General features: G+C 32.0%; 2 protein-coding genes across 3 annotated transcripts in view; both read left to right on the top strand.

Moving 5' to 3' along the window:
* The window catches only part of LOC134271766 (toll-like receptor 6), a 268,180-nt gene that overhangs the window by 88,004 nt on the left and 159,926 nt on the right, over window positions 1-20,250 (top strand). The window contains exons 2-3 of one of the 2 annotated variants that reach the window (XM_062753978.1): window positions 13,258-13,333; window positions 18,102-18,877. In XM_062753978.1, coding sequence (XP_062609962.1) covers window positions 13,294-13,333; window positions 18,102-18,634 — 573 coding nt within the window. In that variant the 5' untranslated portion in view covers window positions 13,258-13,293 and the 3' untranslated portion in view covers window positions 18,635-18,877. Of the gene's footprint in view, window positions 1-13,257; window positions 13,334-18,101; window positions 18,878-20,250 lie in introns of those variants that run through there. The other variant, XR_009993086.1, reaches the window with a different exon arrangement.
* Window positions 5,335-8,074, top strand: LOC134271751 (toll-like receptor 2). The gene has a single exon (XM_062753963.1). It carries the CDS (start codon window positions 5,335-5,337, stop codon window positions 7,795-7,797), a length of 2,463 nt encoding a protein of 820 aa, XP_062609947.1. The 3' UTR covers window positions 7,798-8,074.

Genomic DNA, 20,250 nt, shown 5'->3' with positions numbered 1-20,250 from the left:
TAAAAGTATGAGTAAGCATCACAAATTCAACGACACACCCGTCTAAGATCTGACCATTTATTTGATATTAATAATTGCCGAACACAATCGCTAACAGGGACGGAGATGAAGACATCAAGCTTGAAAAACTCATCACGCTTGTGGAAATGCTCATTCTTAATATCAAACACAACAAATGAAATTTCAAATATTCAAACAACTTAACTAAAATTATTTAAAATACATAAAGTATTAAAAGAACATTTAAATAACTGGAAACCTTTTTTGTATCAAATATGCTCATACATCACGTATAGATATCAATTTGATAAACATCATTCTGACACCCAAGTAAATGAAAATTAGATAAATGAATCATTAAAGTGGGAGAAAAATTCGAACAAAAATGCTTTCAGCTAATCCAATAGAATCATTTGCATCAGGCTATATCAATTTGTGTAGTAAAAAATAAAGTCGTTAAAGGTCACGTGGTAATGTGGCGAGTTGAAGCCTTCCTGATTAGTTATATCTTTTTATTTAAATTTTGCAATTGCGTCCCGTACACGAAAGTGTTCAAGCAAGGGGTTTCTACATCATTTTCCGCATTTTCATGAATGTGCGGAATAACCGCTGAGGTCGAGAAATGTTGTTTGAAAGATAAAAGCCGAGAGATTATTCTGCATCATTCACAACAGCAAGGACGCTATTTCTATTCTGCTATCGGTTCTAAAATACGACTGATCGTTTCTCTATAGACTTCGTACGTCTGAAATATGAAGACCCAAGCAGCAACAAATGTTTAAATCTGATGGCCAAGATATTTTTTTCTAAGATTGTTCAAACTTCAACAGGTCGGAGAATTCTCGAAGTCGGATATTATCCGTTAAATCGCGTATAATACTCGATATTAGGGTATCGTTGAATCCGCGAAATCGGGTATAGGAGGTGTAATCACCTAATAAAACTTAAACAATGGGATGGCGCATGTTGTCGACTTAAGTTTCATCTAGATACACATGTTTTCTAAAGGTATCACTAGCCAAGTAAGAATTTGGGCGTCAAGATTAATGCGCTCGGGACAACAAATACCCGTGGAGCTCAGTACATTTCATGATCTGCACACAAAAAGGCGTTTGATTTGCTTTATATTTTTCCTTATGTTGAAAGTATATGCATCTTCCTAATGTTCATTCCCAACACAAAAAGAATTGTAAAGTATCAGAATTCGGGAATTTATAATAATTCCACATCAACACGACAAACAAGAACAATTTGTAAATAAATCAAATTATACGGAAACACATTTCACACACCAGATATGATGCCATGTATAAACAAGGGATTGTCTATCGAATCTAATTATGCGTCATTAACTACTTTCACATTTATCTTGTGCATAAAATCAAATTTATTTATGAATGTATATATAATGTAATGATAAAAATCTCTAAAATTTCGGCTAAAAGAACCCTCTTTCTCTTTTTTGAAAATCTTTTCTTTTTTATTTATCATTCAAACATATTTGCAGAATATGTCTTCAGCATTTTAGGAGAGACATTGATAGTTTCAGGAATACAGCTTATGAGAGAACATAACTGTTGATCGTTTAATTTCGCTAAGTCATCAATATTTTACCATTTCTTGGCGACGTCAAAGGGGGGGGGGGGGGGTAAAGGCTTCTTGACCACCTCTGACAAAACAACCTCGACTGTGTTCTACATGTGTCCAAGAGACCTCTCTTCGAGTGTCACAGTCGGTTTCACTCGGTCATATATTTTTAATCGTAGGGAAGATTTATTCATCAAATAAAAATCATATACATTGTAGGTAAACAAAAAGCAACCTGTTATTCTCTAACACAATATAAGATTGCAAGTAACTAGAATTCACGTTTATTTTTTAAACACATTTTTTCATTATAGATGAGTATTAGGAAAAGTTATTGCCATAAGTAATACGTATCATAGATAAAATAACTAAAAGAAAACTGTGACATATTGTCTAGAACCAATCAGACAGTGCGTTGTATTAGCATATTATAATGAGGTATAAGATAGCGATATAAAAAAATATAGAAGGTAAAGAGGTAAAATTTACCCTGTCTATCAAATAGTATCACAAGAAAACATTGATGTAACCATCAATTGTCGCCCGGGAAATATATAAAGTAAACAATGAAAGAGTCTTGATCATCAAACTGCTTCGATATATATGAAAATGCATGCGTCTAATTGATGGAGACGATAGACGCGAATATTTTGAGAACTTATAGTCGGATAAAAATCAAACAAAAAACGATACCATTTTAAACTTGATCAATTTCTCAAGTAAATGTTGGCTGCATAAAATATAAATTGAAGTTAGACATATGTATCACATGTATTCAAAAATGTATTTGATTTACAATTTTAGAATATAAAACACGAACTGTGCATAGTACGTTTTTATGCGAGAAGAAAAATTCGATATTCTAAAAAAAGGGGCCTGTCGTTTTTCGATAGTAAATGATAAGCAACTTTACATATTAAATATGAAAAACATATATATTTTTTCAGATTCACTTTATTATTTGAGAAATTCAATGTATTATAAGCTCATGAAAATATGTACACATTTGAGTTTTATTTATACCCCCCACCCCCTACCAAAAACATAAAAATAAATAAAAAAAAACACAAGAAAATCCTGTTCATATGACTTCTCGCTCTCAATTTTCACACAAATGCATAAAATAAAGGTAAAATAGCATATCTTGTATCGATTAAAATGCAACCAAAAAATTTACGGTGTTTTTGAATAAAAATTTCATGCTAAATTGATATATTAAAGATAGTTACCTTCAATTAGCTATTTTCAAACTGTTTTCCCGTGGGTATTTATTTAATCTTATTTTATTTTCTTCTTTATAATAACGTTGGTATTCTTTCATGGCAGAGATATACAATTATGACTCGCTTATGCTGTACTCTCTAACTGTTAGGAATAATCCATATTTCACGAAAAAAGGACGCCATATATATTTTTCAGTAAAAATACATAACACGGCGTTAGTCGTTTAATTTCTTTAAAATTTCAAGTTTTGTGAATAGTTAGAAAAATAGGTATATTGAATACTTTAATTGGAAATAAAGACAAACGAAATGTAGTTATTTGTTTTTAGAAATTATATTGAAAATAATGACGCCATTGTGTACTCTTTGTTACCCCAGCTGTGTTTGTCGTGTGATTTTAAACTTATTTGACAACCGTATGAATTAGGTTTAATAAGAATAAATCCACGAGATACTGATGTACAAGTAACAGTTACTGGCATAATGCGCTGTTGCTTTATTCTTTAGTTTTGATAGAAAGTTGCACGGAATACCCGATTTCGCGGAATCAACGATACCCTAATATCGAGTATTATACGCGATTTCACGGATAATACCCGATTTCGATATTCTCTCCGACCTGTTCAATGGCAATGTGACATAGGGTAGAATTCGATATCTAATCTGACTGGCAAAACAATATGATTTTATATTTTTCGTTCTTGTCTTTTGCTTAATCTCGACGAAAATGTAAGAAACAAATTGATATAATCTAAAAGAAAAAACGACATAAAAATAGATCATGCTATTTAATGTAATTATGTTTCATTCACATTGATAGTGTTCAAATATTGCTCAGACACATCCTCGTTCTGAACAAATTATACGATGTCTTTTTGCTACTTTCTAAACTGTTAGCACAATAAAAAGAATATAATAAAAATGACCGTTTGCATTTAATTTTAGATATTTGTTCATCAAACACACTGAGAAGATGAATAGATTTTATTTTGCAGAAGTATTAGTTCTTTTCTTACTTGAAATGTGCGTGTAATTGCTACCTGAAAAGAAATGGAAACGTTCTTGTTAATAATACGGATTATTTAAACACAGAAAAAATAAGTGTTTTTATCAATGAGAAATACCAGACTGTCCCTGACATATGAAAATATTATGAAACAAACGAGATACATCAACACTAGTTCAATGTCAATCCTCTATAAAAAGTAAAACCCTCGCGGTTTATTAAACTTTGACAGTCAATCAGGCGGAAACTATTTAGCCAACGGTGAAGAGGGCACCGGGTGTAACACCAATTTTTTAGAGCATGGCCATAAATCCAAAGAGGAAGTATATGATAGGATTCTACTAGATATTTATGTCACTGAATAGCAAAGTACATCTACCAGTCCTTTACAGACCGTAAAATGCTTTGAAACATTATTGTAAGTATTAAAATATCTATCTAGTTGTTTTATATGTTTTAAATGGATAATCATTGTAACCTTGGCTTTACATGCTTGAGGGCCATGGGAAAAACATGTGATCTTTAAGAGGTTTAAAGTTTTAAATTCAGCAGCAGATGGAAATCTAATTCTGTAGACTATCCTTATTGTTCAATGTTTTTGAAAAATATTATTTATCTATTAGTCCTTTGTTTTTTAAAATACTTACCCTTAAAATCAATATCATTTTTATTTCAGATCATATGAGTCTAATATATCTGGACTGAATGGATCATGAATGACACTGGTGTAGGAATATTCAAGTTTCTTTTCTGTGAGTATGTTAGTTTTCATGTAAGATTTTGTTTCATGCAAGTTTTAAGAAAAATCTCATAATGTTTTGTTATAGTTCACTGCACATTCAATTCTGAACAAACTTAAGAGTGAACAATAAAGTAGTGAAGAAACCTAATTACTTCAAAGTTTGTGAATTTTTATTGAATGATTTTTTTATTGACAAACTCTATATTTTAAATGTGTTAAAGTTCAATCAATGATGAAAAAAATGTTTTTTTTTAATTTCAAATTAAAATTCGAAGTATACATGAAAACAAAGCAGATTCCGTCATAATAAGTTAAAAAAATTTATTTGTCACTACATTTAGTTCTTTTTACACAAACCAGAAATTGTTTAAGAAGTCACAAGCATGTTTTCTTTTCTGATATATTTTTTTAATAAAACCTTATGTGCAGGAAATCATTTTTCGATTAAATCCATTTTCCAGTCAAGCTTTTAACCTCGTTGTCTATTCCATATATCATTACTAGATAATAAAAACTTTCTTTACTTTAAAGTTGCTGTTTGGTGTAGAAAATTATTCTAACACGCAGAATTGCTTTTAAGTTTTATTACTAGAACAGAAACACTTCACTGTTCCCTTCATGATTTGTTATATAAAGGTGCAGAGATGAAAATGTAATGCGAAATGTAAAGATGTCAATATACAATTAATCAAAACAAAAAAAGAAAAGTTTAGACAAGTTTTCAAATTTTTACTAAATGTAAATTTTTACTATCTTCATAATAATAAAACAGAATGATGTCTGACCATTCTTTATTTACAGTTAGTAACCTGGTTATCTTTTTAAATCCTTGTCCAACGGTTCCATACACAGATGAATGTGGCAACTTTGGGATTCTATGGAACTGCAGTGGTCTCAATACAGACAGACTACCAGAAAACATACCACAGGAGCTAATAAACCGTAACGTGGCTTTGGATTTGTCATTTAATAATTTTTCTACTTTAACGGAACAACTCTTTGAAAATTTGGCTGCTGTATCAGTTGTGACATCCATTATCCTGAGTCATAACAAAATTACAAAAATCGAAAATAAGACCTTCCATAGACTTTCTGGTTTATGCAGTCTAGATCTTTCAAGTTGTGAGCTTGATAAAAAGGGAATAGAAGTTGAAGCTTTCTCCTATATACACAACCTGAAGTACCTTCGAATTGATCAGAATAATTTCCAGGCGGATGGTTACCCGGATGTTGCCCTTTCTGCAATTCAGTCATTGTCGAGTCTTCATATCGACATTTTCAGCGGATTCTCATTTACAGCACCATTTGAAAACTTAACAAACTTATCTGAATTACAGTTTCATATTGTAAATGATTTTAGTTTAACAAATACTTCCTTTTTAGGACTACGGCGCTCTAAAATTCATGATCTGATAATGTATTTTAAAAATCATGTGTTTTGTGACGTCACTGAAGATCTGTTTTGTTCCTTTCCATATCTAACAGAAAATGTAACAATTGACTTTGGTGGGAAATGTGACATCACTCCAGCCTTGCGCTCTCTTAAATGCTTCCAGCATCACGATATTGGAAAAATTTTTATGGATCAAAACACTAAAGATCTTGAAACAGGTATCATAGTTTTAGATGATTGGTTGTCAGAATATCTTATCAATGTATGTGTCCGTTCCCTATCGTTAGGACAGAACGGCATTAACTCTATAAACATTAATATTTACTATACAACTTTATGGAATTGCCTACAGTATTTAGATTTAAGCAGAAATCATTTGCATGTCGTGGATTTATCTATCGTCCTTTCTTTGTTATCAGCGCCGAACATAAAGAATATGCATTTGTGCTGCAATAATCCACGCACCACGGAAAACCAGTTGAATATCTATCATTATGATAGATCAATATTCTTTATAAATATAACACTGTCAAAAAATCTGGAAGTACTTGATATTTCGAAAAATTACTTTCATTCGTCACCAAGTTTAAAGCTTATTGGGGAAAGATTACAAAAATTGTACATTCAAGAAACAAATTTTCCACTGGCATACGTCGACCAATTTGATTTGCCATCATTAAAAACTCTTGACATATCTGGTAATAGTTTTAAAAAAGTACACTCAGATTTATTTCAGCATTCTCGAGGAATTGAGAACTTAAATGCAATTGGCATGAATCTAGATTTCACAGAAAAATCAAATTTGAAAGATCTATTTAGAAATCTAGAAAATCTTTCTTCAATCGATTTTTCAAGAAACAAATTGAATTTTTTACCTTCCTCCCTTTTGAAAGACCAACATCATTCTTTGACAAAAATAAACCTAGACAATAACAAATTTTCTAACATTCCTGACACCTTCAAATATATGCAGAATTTGATATCTCTGCATTTGCGATACAACTTGATGTCTGGGTTCTCAAATGATGACCAAAGAATCATTGAAACTCTTGAAAATATATCAATTTACATAGAAGGAAATCCGATCTCTTGTACTTGTTCAGCTATTCAGTCTTTGAGATGGATGAGAAGTCACAAACACGTATTTTCTGATATTAATAAAACGTTATGCACGGGGAACCGAGTGCCTATCAGCCACTTATTTTATAATGAACAAATCTGGAGAAAATTTGATAAAGAATGCCAAACTAAACAATGGCTTATTTTCTCTGTGGTGTTGATTTTGATTACTTTGTCTGTACTTCTGATAGTAGCTGCTTTACGAAGATACCGTATACATGTAGAATATGTTATACTGCGACTTAGAAACAGATGGAAAGGTGTACATTTACAAAACAAAGAAAACAACTACATTTATGATGTTTTTGTGTCATATGGTGAGAAAGACTATCCTTGGATTATGCGTTATCTGTACCCAAAATTGGAAAGTTTAAATATCAAAGTATGGCTAAAGGACAGAGATTCGATTCCAGGAGATTGGGAGGCAGAAGAAATAGTGAAATGTATCAATGAAAGTAGAAAAGTGTTGTTTGTGATCACTGAATGTTTTCTGGAGAGTGGTTGGGCCTCATACGCCGTCCAGATGGCGGTTACTCACGCCTTCCATAACCGGCGTCAGAGTTCCATTGTTGTCATCATCAAAGACGATATACCATTAGAGAGACTCCCGAACGATATCAAAAATATATGGTGGTGTATTGAGTATTTAAGGTGGCCTACAGAACATGAAAATAATGATCTAATAATAGTTAAGTTATCAAATTTGCTAAAACCCGTAGATGCGTAAACACCAATAGGATTTGTAGAATCATTAAGTTATAGATGTTTTTGATAGATGTACATATACATGTATAACAAATTATTTTAAACCATGAGCATACTGTCAGAAAGTTTGTTATGAATCTGAACATGTACGATACTATTCAAAATTTATGCTCTTTGTATATATATTTGAGAAGTTCGAATTTCAAAAGCATTTCTTTCTGTCAAGTGTCTCTTTCAGGTACTTTTATTCATTTGTCTTTTTGTGTATTTATTTTGTATTTTTTACTCAGAGCAAACCTTTTTTTTCGGTACATGTAATGGTATAGTGTCGACAGTTTTAGCTTTCTTTTTGCATCTTTTATATGATAGTTTCATTTGCCCCCTGAATACCATTTTCTTTTAAATATTTACAAAAACCAAGATAATTAGAATTTACGTATCCTAATGATCGAATTATAACCGATTTTAAATATTATAACTTTTCGTCAGTTCTGTTGATAAGGAACATGGTTTTTTTGCATGATACCCTAAAATATGTTGTTACATGAAATGAATGGAATAGTATATAGCTGTGTGAAAAAAAACAGTATTATTTTCTCTGTGCTGAATTAAATTTCTTTTCTTGTCGTAACAAAAACTAACATTTTGTGATCATGCATATCAAATATCATGATGATATCACATTGAATAAGAAAATTATAAAAAAAAATAAAGAAAGCATGTAAGTGTACATCGGCGCACGAAAGCAAGCGTCTCTTATAGCGTCATGATCTCTTTTTCTGCTTCACACGCGTCTGTTAAAATTCAATAATTTTTTAAAAGTGAAAGACCACTCTTAACTAAGGCCAAGTTCGTGGCCAAGATTGTTTCCCATTGTCTGCGTTACTTTACAAACAGTACTCTACTTCTTACATACTGTAACTATTTTTGGTATAGAGGAAAAACTCTCATTGAATCTCATGCCATTTAAAAATAACTTCCCTATTAAAATCTAGTGTGTAATGTCACTTCTGTAATCTTTTTTCCTGTCTCTGATGTGTACAAACCTTATTCAAAACTATTTATTATATATCCGTGCGCCGGTTACGCGTTTTGCGACGTCATTTTCATCAAACTCAATTCCAACAACAATTTGAAAATCATGACACCAATCACCTGTTTCCAATGCTATTTATATGAAATTTTGACATATTATTAAAATTTTGATTATGATTTCACTGATTTAATTTTGAGTTTAATATTTTGAATAGTACTAAAGAAATAAAAGCAAATGTAATTATAGTTATATGCGTAAATTATTCCGAAATTTGTCCGTGCGCCGACAGACCTTATCAGCCACCATTTAAATCGTCCTAATATTATTAATATTAAAGATGTATATTTAAGAATCTACAATTTTAACAAGAACATTGATTATATTATATCTATGCAAAATTTTGTTAGTATTGGTTGCATTTTTTAAAAAAGTTATAAAAATTATCTTTTTAGGAAAACCCTCGCAGCTGTGTGAAATTATGTATATTTTACAAAATAAAGTGATAAAAGTTTTAACATCAACATCTTATAAGACTCTCATGAATGTTTTATGAAAAAAACGGTTGACATTTAAAACAAAAGTACAATTTAATTTTCTTAATTGTATGAAACATAAGGAGATAAACAGTATTCAAGATCAAAATTCCATTTTACAATACAAAATAAGTATCAGTCACATTATACAAAGATGGGGTATACGATGAGAAACCGATGCGTTTTTTTATTGAAAATGGCGTGGTTGCCTGCCGAGCACCACTAGTGATCGGACGGTGACTGAGGCCATTTTACGAATCGGTGGGGACATCGGTAGGAAGGATATGGAAATAACGAACAGTGTTCAATCTCAACGTCCATTAAACAATATACAAAATAAGAGCAGAGCAAACACGGACCTCCGAAACATCAGAGGTAGGAAATAATTCGTAGTTAAAATTCAGCGATGTCTCCAACGATGCCTCACATCGCTCCTCATCGACAACCCATCATTAACACATCTTTCAAGGATCGGCCGATGTATGGTCGATCATCGTCCAATATCCGTTGAATCTGAGGTCATCGGGGGGTTGAGTAGTGTTCAACAGATAACGGCCGATTATCGGTCGATGTTCGACCAAACAATGGCCCGTAGTTGACCGATGTACGAACGATGTTCACCAATGTATATACATCGGCCGATTATCCTGGAACATCGTTTTATGATTAGCAATAAATCGCTGGGCCTTTGTAAGTCCGGCCGGAAACCACGCCATTTTTATCATAAAACGCATTGGATGCCCATCGTATACCCATCGCTGAATAATGTGACTGATACTTTCATGACTACTAGGCCGATGTGGACCGATATCGGGGCATCGTTAACACCACAGATTACCACCGATTACCACCGGTCTACGGCAACCGGCCGGGAAATGTGACCTAGGCAATAGGAGCAGAGCAAACATGGACCTCTAAAACGTCAGACGTGGGATCAATGCCATGGAAGAGTGCGTATTCCCTGCCGACCGGTCACATCCGCCGTTTTCCCCTTGTCATGATCAGGAAATTACGGAAAAATCCATCTTCAATTAAGTCTATAAATAATGGACATACAAAAGTATTAAAAACGTGAGTCAGCATTTAACTCAATGATAAATTGTATTTGCTGACAATGTCATTGTATCGACCATAGAACTTTCGAAATTATTACTTTAAACAAGACTACTTAACTTCTTATTTCATCAAATTGTTTGTCAATAATTTAATATAACGCATGTTCTTGCGTATCAAATTAATTAAGATATAAAAACTCCGTAAGTAGGCTATGAAGATATACTGCTGCCTAAGTAAGGGAAGTTGACGATAGAAAAGTTAAAGTCATCACATTTATAATAGACCTTGGTTGTTAGATTACAATTAACGTCTTTTCAAGTACAATATCCAAATATGAAAAAGATGTGTCTAACTCTGTTGTATCTTTTGTCTCAAGCTCACCAGGATATATCGTATCGACATAAGAATGGAAATTACCATTGTTAATTGACAATACGTCGTCGATATACCTAAATGTCGAGTTGAAAGCCACAGCAAGTGTTTTTCTTCTTTTCCTCCATAAGATTTTGCACAAATTCTGCTTCATATGAATACAAAAATAGGTCTTCTAATAACAGGGCGCAATGTTACATATGGAATTTTAAGTAAATATAGTCAATCAGAAACTCAAACATCTTTGTGATGTCAACTTAGAGTACTTGTGTCTACAATCAGAATGTTTTTAACAATATAATTTTGCAAATGACCAATAAAAAGGTATGTAAATTTACGAGTTCCGTTTTTTCAAAGCACCTGTCAATGATATCAAAAAGCCTGGACTTCAATTTATTGTGGGGAATGGTTGTGTATAAAGTTGAAAACTCGTAAGTTTTTAAGCTGTTGATTTGAATGAAATCTTGTGATTTCAAATTGCCCAAAAGTTTCTGATTAACACCACTTCTTGAATAAATTGTTACTCACTACTCTTAAAGTTTCTCCTTCACTACTGTTAATAGCTTGGTGGGGAGTAAAGAAAGAGGCTTGGCTGAACGTTTACTGGAACTCGTTATGTATCTTTCTTTGTAGGATTCTTATGAAGTTTTGGAATCCAATATAAATTAATATGGTAGTTCAAATTTATTTCTTTTGAATATTAAAATTTTTCAATATTAACATATGATTTTGAAGAATGTCTTCCTTAGAAAGGAAACTATGAGTATAAGTTAGATTACCACTTGTAGAATTAAATCCAAGTTCACATAAAATACAATTTATATATAATAAGCCTTACAAACAAAGACAATGTTGTAACCAGCTTTGTCAGCAAAGACCAGTTCGTACTAATCATGTAATCTTTCTCATTAATTTTTCACTTTTGGATTATTGAATTCAGAAAGATAGATGGTTTTCATATTGCCCCTTAATCGTTTAATACGTGATTTTAACATGGATCTGAAACATTTAATCCATTCTGCCCTGTCTCAACGTCTTCTCGTTCATGTTTGGCATATGAGGAAATAAGAAAGCATTTTTTTCTTATAATTTATATATATATGCCAAAGGAAATCATTAATAGCAATAAATTGAAGGTATTATATTTCAAATTTCTTTTATCATGTGTTTAATACAATGTAAGTTTTAAGGAATTATCCCCTCGCAATGGAGCTGGAGGGTATATAATAACGCAATTCTGTGTGAAAAGAAGTGACGTTATTTGAACCTTGGATAATAATTTAATAATCGTAATTTGCTGTTTTGATTTATAGATACATGTATTTTATTTTTGCCAGGAGACAATCTGCTTTGTGGTGCCCTTGTTGTTCTGTGACTTTCTTTATGTAAAGTAAACTTATATATCTATGGATTGATCGAATAAAAGAGCGACATTTGTTATATTATTTATTTAACCTGGATTGACAAACCAAAATTTGAAATTATAAGAGCAAGTCACAGGTATTCTCTCTTCGATTTTTAACATAAAGATGACTAGAGACAATAATGTTTTGATGCAATCGTGTTCCTGTTCAGACTGATAGAACAATGCATTGATTTTTAAGGCATTAAAATCACCATTGACTTCGTTGGCACAGTAGATTGACTGCTTAAACGTAAATATTGTTATTGCGAGTTCAAGTCCCATAATTTCCCATTTCTTTTTATATTATTTTTCTTTTTGTATCTATTGTATGTTTTCTTTATTGAGTTTTAATAATATACATAACTTCATTAAGTTATAATAAACACATTACTCTTTGAAAGTCCTCAGGAAGAACAGTCCTAATGCGCTATTTTATTCAAAATGTTTGCAAAATCATAGCTACTTGTTTTATTTTCATTGAATTTCTAAATCTTTTCTGATAAAATAAGAGTGATAGAAAAGTAAAATGATTGACATTTGAAATTCTTCCACCTATGAAACTATAGTTTCACACATCCACAAATGATATTACATATTGAAAAGGTACAAGTTTATTTATAAATAGAAACAAGAGATTTCCTTTGAAATCCTTTAGTCGGCCTATTGTCGGTAAGGGAGGCATGCCTATTTGTTTAGTTCTTTGATTTGTAGAACCGATTTATCGAAAAAAGTAAAGTAGATCTAGAATAGAAGAATAACTTTGATTCTCATAGATTCAAAATTCAGAAATAGTGCAAATTAAACCTCTTGAAGAGAAAAAATAAACTGTACTTCAGGATAGAAATCTAATTCCGGATGACTATCCTCACAGATCAGCGTTTGTAATTAAAAAAAATATGCTTGATTTTGTGTCAGTTGGTACCATTAATTACAGCTTTTAATTATTCAGGAAATTCATTAGGCCCTTGTTAAATTAAAAAATCCATTGCAAGATAAGAAGGAAAAAATGTAAGCTATCCCATTGGTTCTGTTTTAAGCATTTTTTTCTTAAAATAAATGTTACATTTATTTTTCTGTCAGGTTTTATAAATCATGTTTACTTAAGCTAAAAGAATCATGAAAGATACAGGGCAACGAATATTCGATTTTCTTCTCTGTGAGTATTCTAATTGTCATGTAATTAGATTTTGATTCAATGAACTTGATGACATAAAATGCATTATCACAAAAAATTCATAATGTCTTGTCAAAGTACACTACACATTAACTCTAGTAAAGCAATCAAGGAAGGAAACAGAAATCTCATTTATATTTACAACTTTTTCATTACACTCTTTAGTAAAAATTATTCCTTTTCTAAAACTTGTTCTTGTTGCTTGATCAGGAAAATTTAAGTTGAGTGAAAATGTCATTTATTGCCAAGAAAAGTGACAAGGTGTGAAAAGCATGTAGGATGTACAATTACCAGCATTAATGTACCTGAAAAGCTAGGATGGGGTCAAATGATGAATGATTTCAATGTAGATATGTTACACTGCAACTAAATGCTTATTACAGCTATTTATTTTTATTGCAAAGTTTGTGTTACAAAAATGTGGTATACAAAAACGAGCCACTGGTATGTTAGTATACCTGGAATAATTTAAAAATTCAGAATATATGGGCAGCTTTATGCTAAATTCGAACCTTAGCGCACAGTCTTCATAGGTAACATTTAATATCGCAATATTTGGAGTTCATAATTACAGTACAATTTACTTGAGCAGCCATATGTTGACCTAACAAACATGGTACATAGTTTTGAAAACACATTTTGAACAAACTGTGCTGACCTCACTAACTAGATTATAGGTCATATGAGAAGCCATATGCCGAACTGATTGGCATAATTAAGCAGTCATTAATTCTGCTGACCTCATATCATTTTAATTTGAATTATTCTGACCTGATGACTTTAGAGGATTTAAAACTATTTGAGAATTCATATGCTGGTTTCATGACCAGAATTACAAAATTAATGATAGAACAATGAAAAATGTTACATCAGAAGCTAATACATTGGCAAATCTTACTTAGCAACATAGAGAACTGTCAGATGCTGACTTCTCTATTATGATGTTTGGTGGCAGTAAAAAAGGAAATATTAAACTTTGCAATCCTTTACATGAAGATCAAGTTTGGCAAATTTTGAATTTGAAAATATTTATCCGTCAATGCTGACTTCTCTATTAAAGTGCCAACAATGATGTTGACATTTTCAAACATTTTATGGTGGCAGTAAAAGAAGAAATATTTAACTTTGCAATCCTTTACATGAAGATCAAGTTTGGCAAATTTTGAATTTGAAAATATTTATCCTAATGTAATGACTTCTTGCCTTAAAGTGCCAACAATCAAGTTGGAGGATGACATTTTCAAACATTTTATTCTTTGTCATCTCTGTGGCAGCACAAATGCAAACAATATTTTGCATGTTACTATGAGATGTCATAAAACGGAGAGGATCGAATGCATCCAGATTTGATGGTGAATAAAGGGCCAGACGTGTGTTCAAACTGAGCAATGTACAGTTCTAAAACTTGATTGGACACACCGACGATTCAAGTTATTGTCTGTCAAAGTAATTATTATTAGCTGCCTATCACTTGATTTGGAGTACCTGAGTGTGATGCTGTTTGTGTATGAACAACTTCTAAGACGAGTGAATTATTGACAAACAAGTTGATGAAACAAGAATGTCAACAGCAGTCTCGTTTAGTCATCATTTCGTAAGTTCTATTGTTGATACAATGACCTTGTCAGCAAATACAATTCATCATTGAGTCAAATGCTGACTGACGTTTTTCATACTTATTGTTAGTCCATTATTTTACTCTAAATTGACGACGGATTTTCCATTGTTATTTCCTGATCATGACAAGGAGCCCACGGCGGGGGTGACCGGTCGGCAACGGATGCTCACTCCTCAATGGCACCTGATCCCACCTCTGAGGTTTTGGAGGTTCGTGTTTGCTCTGCTCCTACTTTATACTGTTTTATGGATATTTGATCTTGAACCCTGTTCATTATCTCTATATGTTTCATTGTACAGTCTTCTTCGTTTATTTGTATCCGGGAGTTATTGTCTTATTGTGTCTAGATCTGTGTTCTAAAGCTTGAATTCTACTTACCAAAATTGTATAAAAAGATTACACTTAAACGAATTGAAAATAGCAAACATTTCGTTTAATAGATAAATGATAAAGTTAAAAGTATCACTGGTAAATTGATTTGGTTGGAATTTTGATTAAAACCTATGAAGCCAGAAATGGCCTCTCAGAATATTTAACCAATGGTATTTCATTAAAAAGTATGCAAAAATATTGATTGTTTTAATGTATATATTGATTGATATCGCTGATATTATAGCTGTTGTTGAAGTTGTCAATAAATTGTCAAACAGGAAAAAATAAATTAGTTGTAATTGCATTTGGCTTTAATGTTATCTAAAGGAAAGTTATCAGATGCCCCAAACACTTAGTGACAACTGCTGACACTAAATTTCTAATCAGAGAACATTATTCTTATCATATTTTTTTTATCTGCTTTATATCACAGATTTCAAAAAATCTTATATGATTTCATGCTTTCATGCACTTCGGTGAACAATAATAATTAAGCACGAATCACACTCGGGTTCTTCAAATCAACTGAGATATATATATAAGCTCCTTATGCAGTTGAAGAAGGTATATTACTGTTTAAATAAGAGAAGCTGACGATTCGAAATTTGAAGTCATCACTTTTATCATAGAGCTTGGTTGATAGATTACCATTGAACGTCTTTAAAAAAAATTGTCCAAATATGAAACAGATACGTCAGACTCTGTGTTATCTATTATCTTAAGCTCACCAGAATATATTGTATCGAGATAAGAATCGATATTTGAATTCTTTTCATTGAAACTGAATTTCTGCTTTCTACTTAAAAGATAAAACTGAATGCTATATAAATCAATCTTTATTTACAGTTAGTAGCCTAGCTATCTTTTCATACCCATGTCCAACAGTGCCATACACAGATGAATGTGGAAACTTTGGGATTCTTTGGAATTGCAGTGGCCTCAATACAGACAGACTACCAGAAAACATACCACAAGAGTTAATAAAACGCAACGTGACTTTAGATTTGTCCTTTAATAAATTTTCTACTCTGACGGAACAATGTTTTGAAAACCTGGCTTCTATTTCAGTTGTGACATCCATTATCCTGAATCATAACAAAATTACAAAAATTAAAAATAAGGCCTTCCGAAGACTTTCTGGTTTATGCAGTCTAGATCTTTCAAATTGTGAGCTAAATAAAAACAGAATAGAGACTGAAGCTTTCTCCTATATACACAACCTCAAGTTCCTTCGAATTGATCAAAATAATTTCCAGTCGGAAGGTTACCCGGATGTTGCCCTTTCTGCAATTCAGTCATTGTCCAGCCTAAATATCGATATTTTCAGCGGATTTTCATTTACAGCACCATTTGAAAACTTAACCAACTTATCAGAATTACAGTTTCATATTGTAAATGCTTTTAGTTTAACAAATATTTCCTTTTTCGGACTTCAGCGCTCTAAAATTCGTCACCTTAATATGGCTTTTCACGGCAGCGTGTTTTGTGACGTTACTGAAGATCTGTTTTGTTCCTTTCCATATCTAACAGAAATGGTTAGAATTCATTTCGGTGGAAAATGTAACATTACTGCAGCCTTGCGCTCTCTAAAATGTTTCCAGCATCGCAATATTGGAAGCATCTATTTGGATCAAAATATCAAAGATCGTGGAGCAGATATTATTGTTTTAGATGAGTGGTTGTCAGAATATCTTATCAATGTCTGTGTCCGTGCTTTATTTTTACAACAGAATGGCATTAACTCTATAAAAATTAATATCTATAATACAACGTTATGGAATTGTCTACAACATGTAGATTTTAGCAGCAATCATTTCTATCATGTGGATTTATCAAGCATTCTTTCTTTTTTATTTGCACCGAACATGAAGAATATGAATTTCTGCTGCAATATTCCACAAACCATGGAGAATCAGTTTAATTTCTATCAATGCAATAAATCAGTATCCTTTATAAATATAACACTGCCTAAAACACTGGAAGTTCTTGATGTTTCGAAAAATTATATACATGATGTAAAAAGATGGATACCCAGTTTCAAACTTATTGGGGAACGATTACAAGAATTGTATATCCAAGAAACAAATTTTCCACTGTCATATGTCGACAAATTTGATTTGCCCTCACTGAAAACTCTCAACATATCTGGTAATAGCTTTGAAAAAGTACACTCAGATTTATTTCAGCATTCTCGAGGAATTCAGAACTTAAATGCAATTGGCATGAATCTAGATTTCACAGAAAAATCAAATTCGAAAAATATATTTCGAAATCTAAAAAATCTATCTTCAATCGATTTTTCAAAAAACAAATTGAATTATTTACCCTTTTCTCTTTTGAAAGACCAGCATCATTCTTTAATGAAAATAAACCTAGACAATAACAAATTTTCTAACATTCCTGACACCTTTGAATATATGCAGAATTTGAAATATCTGCATTTGCAATACAATTTGATATCTGGGTTCTCAAGGAATGACCAAAATATCATTGAATCATTTAGTAAAATATCAATTTACTTAGAAGGAAATCCGATCTCTTGTACTTGTTCAACTATTCAGTCTTTGAGATGGATGAGAAGTCAAAAACACGTATTTTCTGATATTAATAAAACGTTATGTACAGGGAACCGAGTACCTATCAGCCACTTATTTTATAATGAACAAATCTGGAGAAAATTTGATAAAGAATGCCAAACTAAACAATGGCTTATTTCCTCTGTGGTATTGATTTTGATTACTTTGTCTGTACTTCTTATAGCAGCTGCTTTACTGAGATACCGTATACACGTGGAATATGTTATATTGCGACTCAAAAACCGATGGAAAGGTGTACATTTACAACACAGAGAAAGCAACTACATTTATGATGTTTTTGTGTCATATGGTGAGAAAGACTATGCCTGGATTGTTCGTTATCTGTACCCAAAACTAGAAAGCTTAAATATTAAGGCATGGCTTAAGGACAGAGATTCAACTCCAGGAGATTGGGAGGCAGAAGAGATAGTGAAATGTATCAATGAAAGTAGAAAAGTGTTGTTCGTGATCACTGAATGTTTTCTTGAGAGTGGTTGGGCCTCATACGCCGTGCAGATGGCGGTTACTCACGCCTTCCATAACCAGCGTCAGAGTTCCATTGTTGTAATCATCAAAGACGAAATACCATTAGAGAGACTCCCGAACGATATCAAAAATATATGGTGGTGCATAGACTACCTTAAATGGCCTTCAGAAAGAAATGAAGACGAAGATTTATTGCGTCTTCAATTGTCTAATTTGCTCAAGCCCACGTAATTCTGATTAAAAGGCTTCGATACGGTTTTTTATTTCTCTATAAGTTGAAAAAAAATAAGATGGGATATAAGTTTGAAGATGAATCTTCACAATGATTCCCCATATATATGATTTTCAGGAATTGAAATCAAAGCTCTGACAATCTGATTAATGTTTACTTTTTCGAGGATATTTTTTCAAAGATTGATGAGATGTGTTTCACTGTGTACTACAGTATGTTCTACAACATGTTTTAAGAAAAATGATATACGAGGGTTGTTAGAAAAGTTTGCAGACACATTGAATTACAGAAAATCTATTGTGTACTGTGAAGTATGACCTATGTCTGAATGAATTCCTACATTTTGTTTATTGGTATGTAAAAAATCAGGTCCATAAAATAAAATCTTGAAATTTTACAACTATTTTTACTATTGGGTCATGGGATTCACGGAGCAATCACTTGACGTAAGCAACGTCACAACCAGATTTCAACCCGTTAAGCTTTGTCGCAGTTCTATAAATTTCTTCAGATTTTTCTTATCTATTTGCTGCTTTAAAATTGAATATCTATATCAAGACATGTTACTTTTCTACTTTAATGTATTTTGTACTTATTCGGATGTTATTGAGATCTTAACAAATAAAAAAGTCTATGCAGTTAATAGATAAGGTATGGAAACTATGCAAAACCATATAGACGCAACGCAACGTCCATGCGATAAGGGGGAATTGAAGTATCGATGGAGTTAATCGTTCAAAATGTTACTCCTTCCATTCTTATAAAGCTACAACCAAATGAAAACTTGTTCTTTGTATGTGTAGGGAATTCCCGGCAGCATCTTGAACATTTAAATCTCTTTTTAGACATTTTCCTGTCTGCACACATAATTTTTACTTAGTGCAGTGCTCCATGACGCTCAATGACGTTCCGATTTTTGGCTGTGTTTTAACGCGTTGATCATTTATAAACGGCTATAAAACAGTCATATACCCCCCAATTTAGTTCAAAATTTCTCCCAGTGACGTTTCCTGCATACTTTAGCGGCAGGTAAAATATCATAAATCTCTTTGCGCTACAATTGTGCAATTTTTAATTTTAACAAAGAGTCTTTGTGATGTAATCTTGCCAAAATGTAGCATGCTCCATGAAGTAAGTTTTATCAAATTAAAAATGCTGTATATTTTTCAATAATCACCAGAGAACACCAAATTCTTGTATATTTTTGGAAAAAAGGTTAAGATTTTATCTGGAAAGTTTGACCGGTTTAGTGGAAATAGCGCGCTCACAATAGAACTTGTCCGCGAACTTTTCTAACACCCCTCGTATATATTTGTTATTATGGTTAGTTTTAAATTAAAGTTAATTCTTATCCAAATCTTTTGTCCAGAGTAAATTATGCATTGTTTTTATACACTTGACGGTTTTCAAAACTACAAGTCTTTTTTTCTGTAATGTTCTCGGTTTTCAAATCGTTTGAACTATTTTTTTTGTTACTTAATGGTTAAATAATTTTTTAAAGAGTTGTAATGTATGTTTCAACTTGATTTATTCAATAATTTGTATATTTGATTTATATTTAATATCTATAAAAATGAAAAGATAAAGTTAACCAGATAGTTTATTTTTCTCTTTA

The sequence above is a fragment of the Saccostrea cucullata genome, unplaced genomic scaffold, assembly GCF_032062105.1.
Source record: "Saccostrea cucullata isolate Sc308-1 unplaced genomic scaffold, CSIRO_AGI_Scuc_v1 ctg3360, whole genome shotgun sequence".
Classification (NCBI taxonomy): Eukaryota; Metazoa; Mollusca; class Bivalvia; order Ostreida; family Ostreidae; genus Saccostrea; species Saccostrea cuccullata.
Note: the sequence above shows the minus strand (reverse complement) of the source record. Positions and strands in the feature narration are given on the sequence as shown.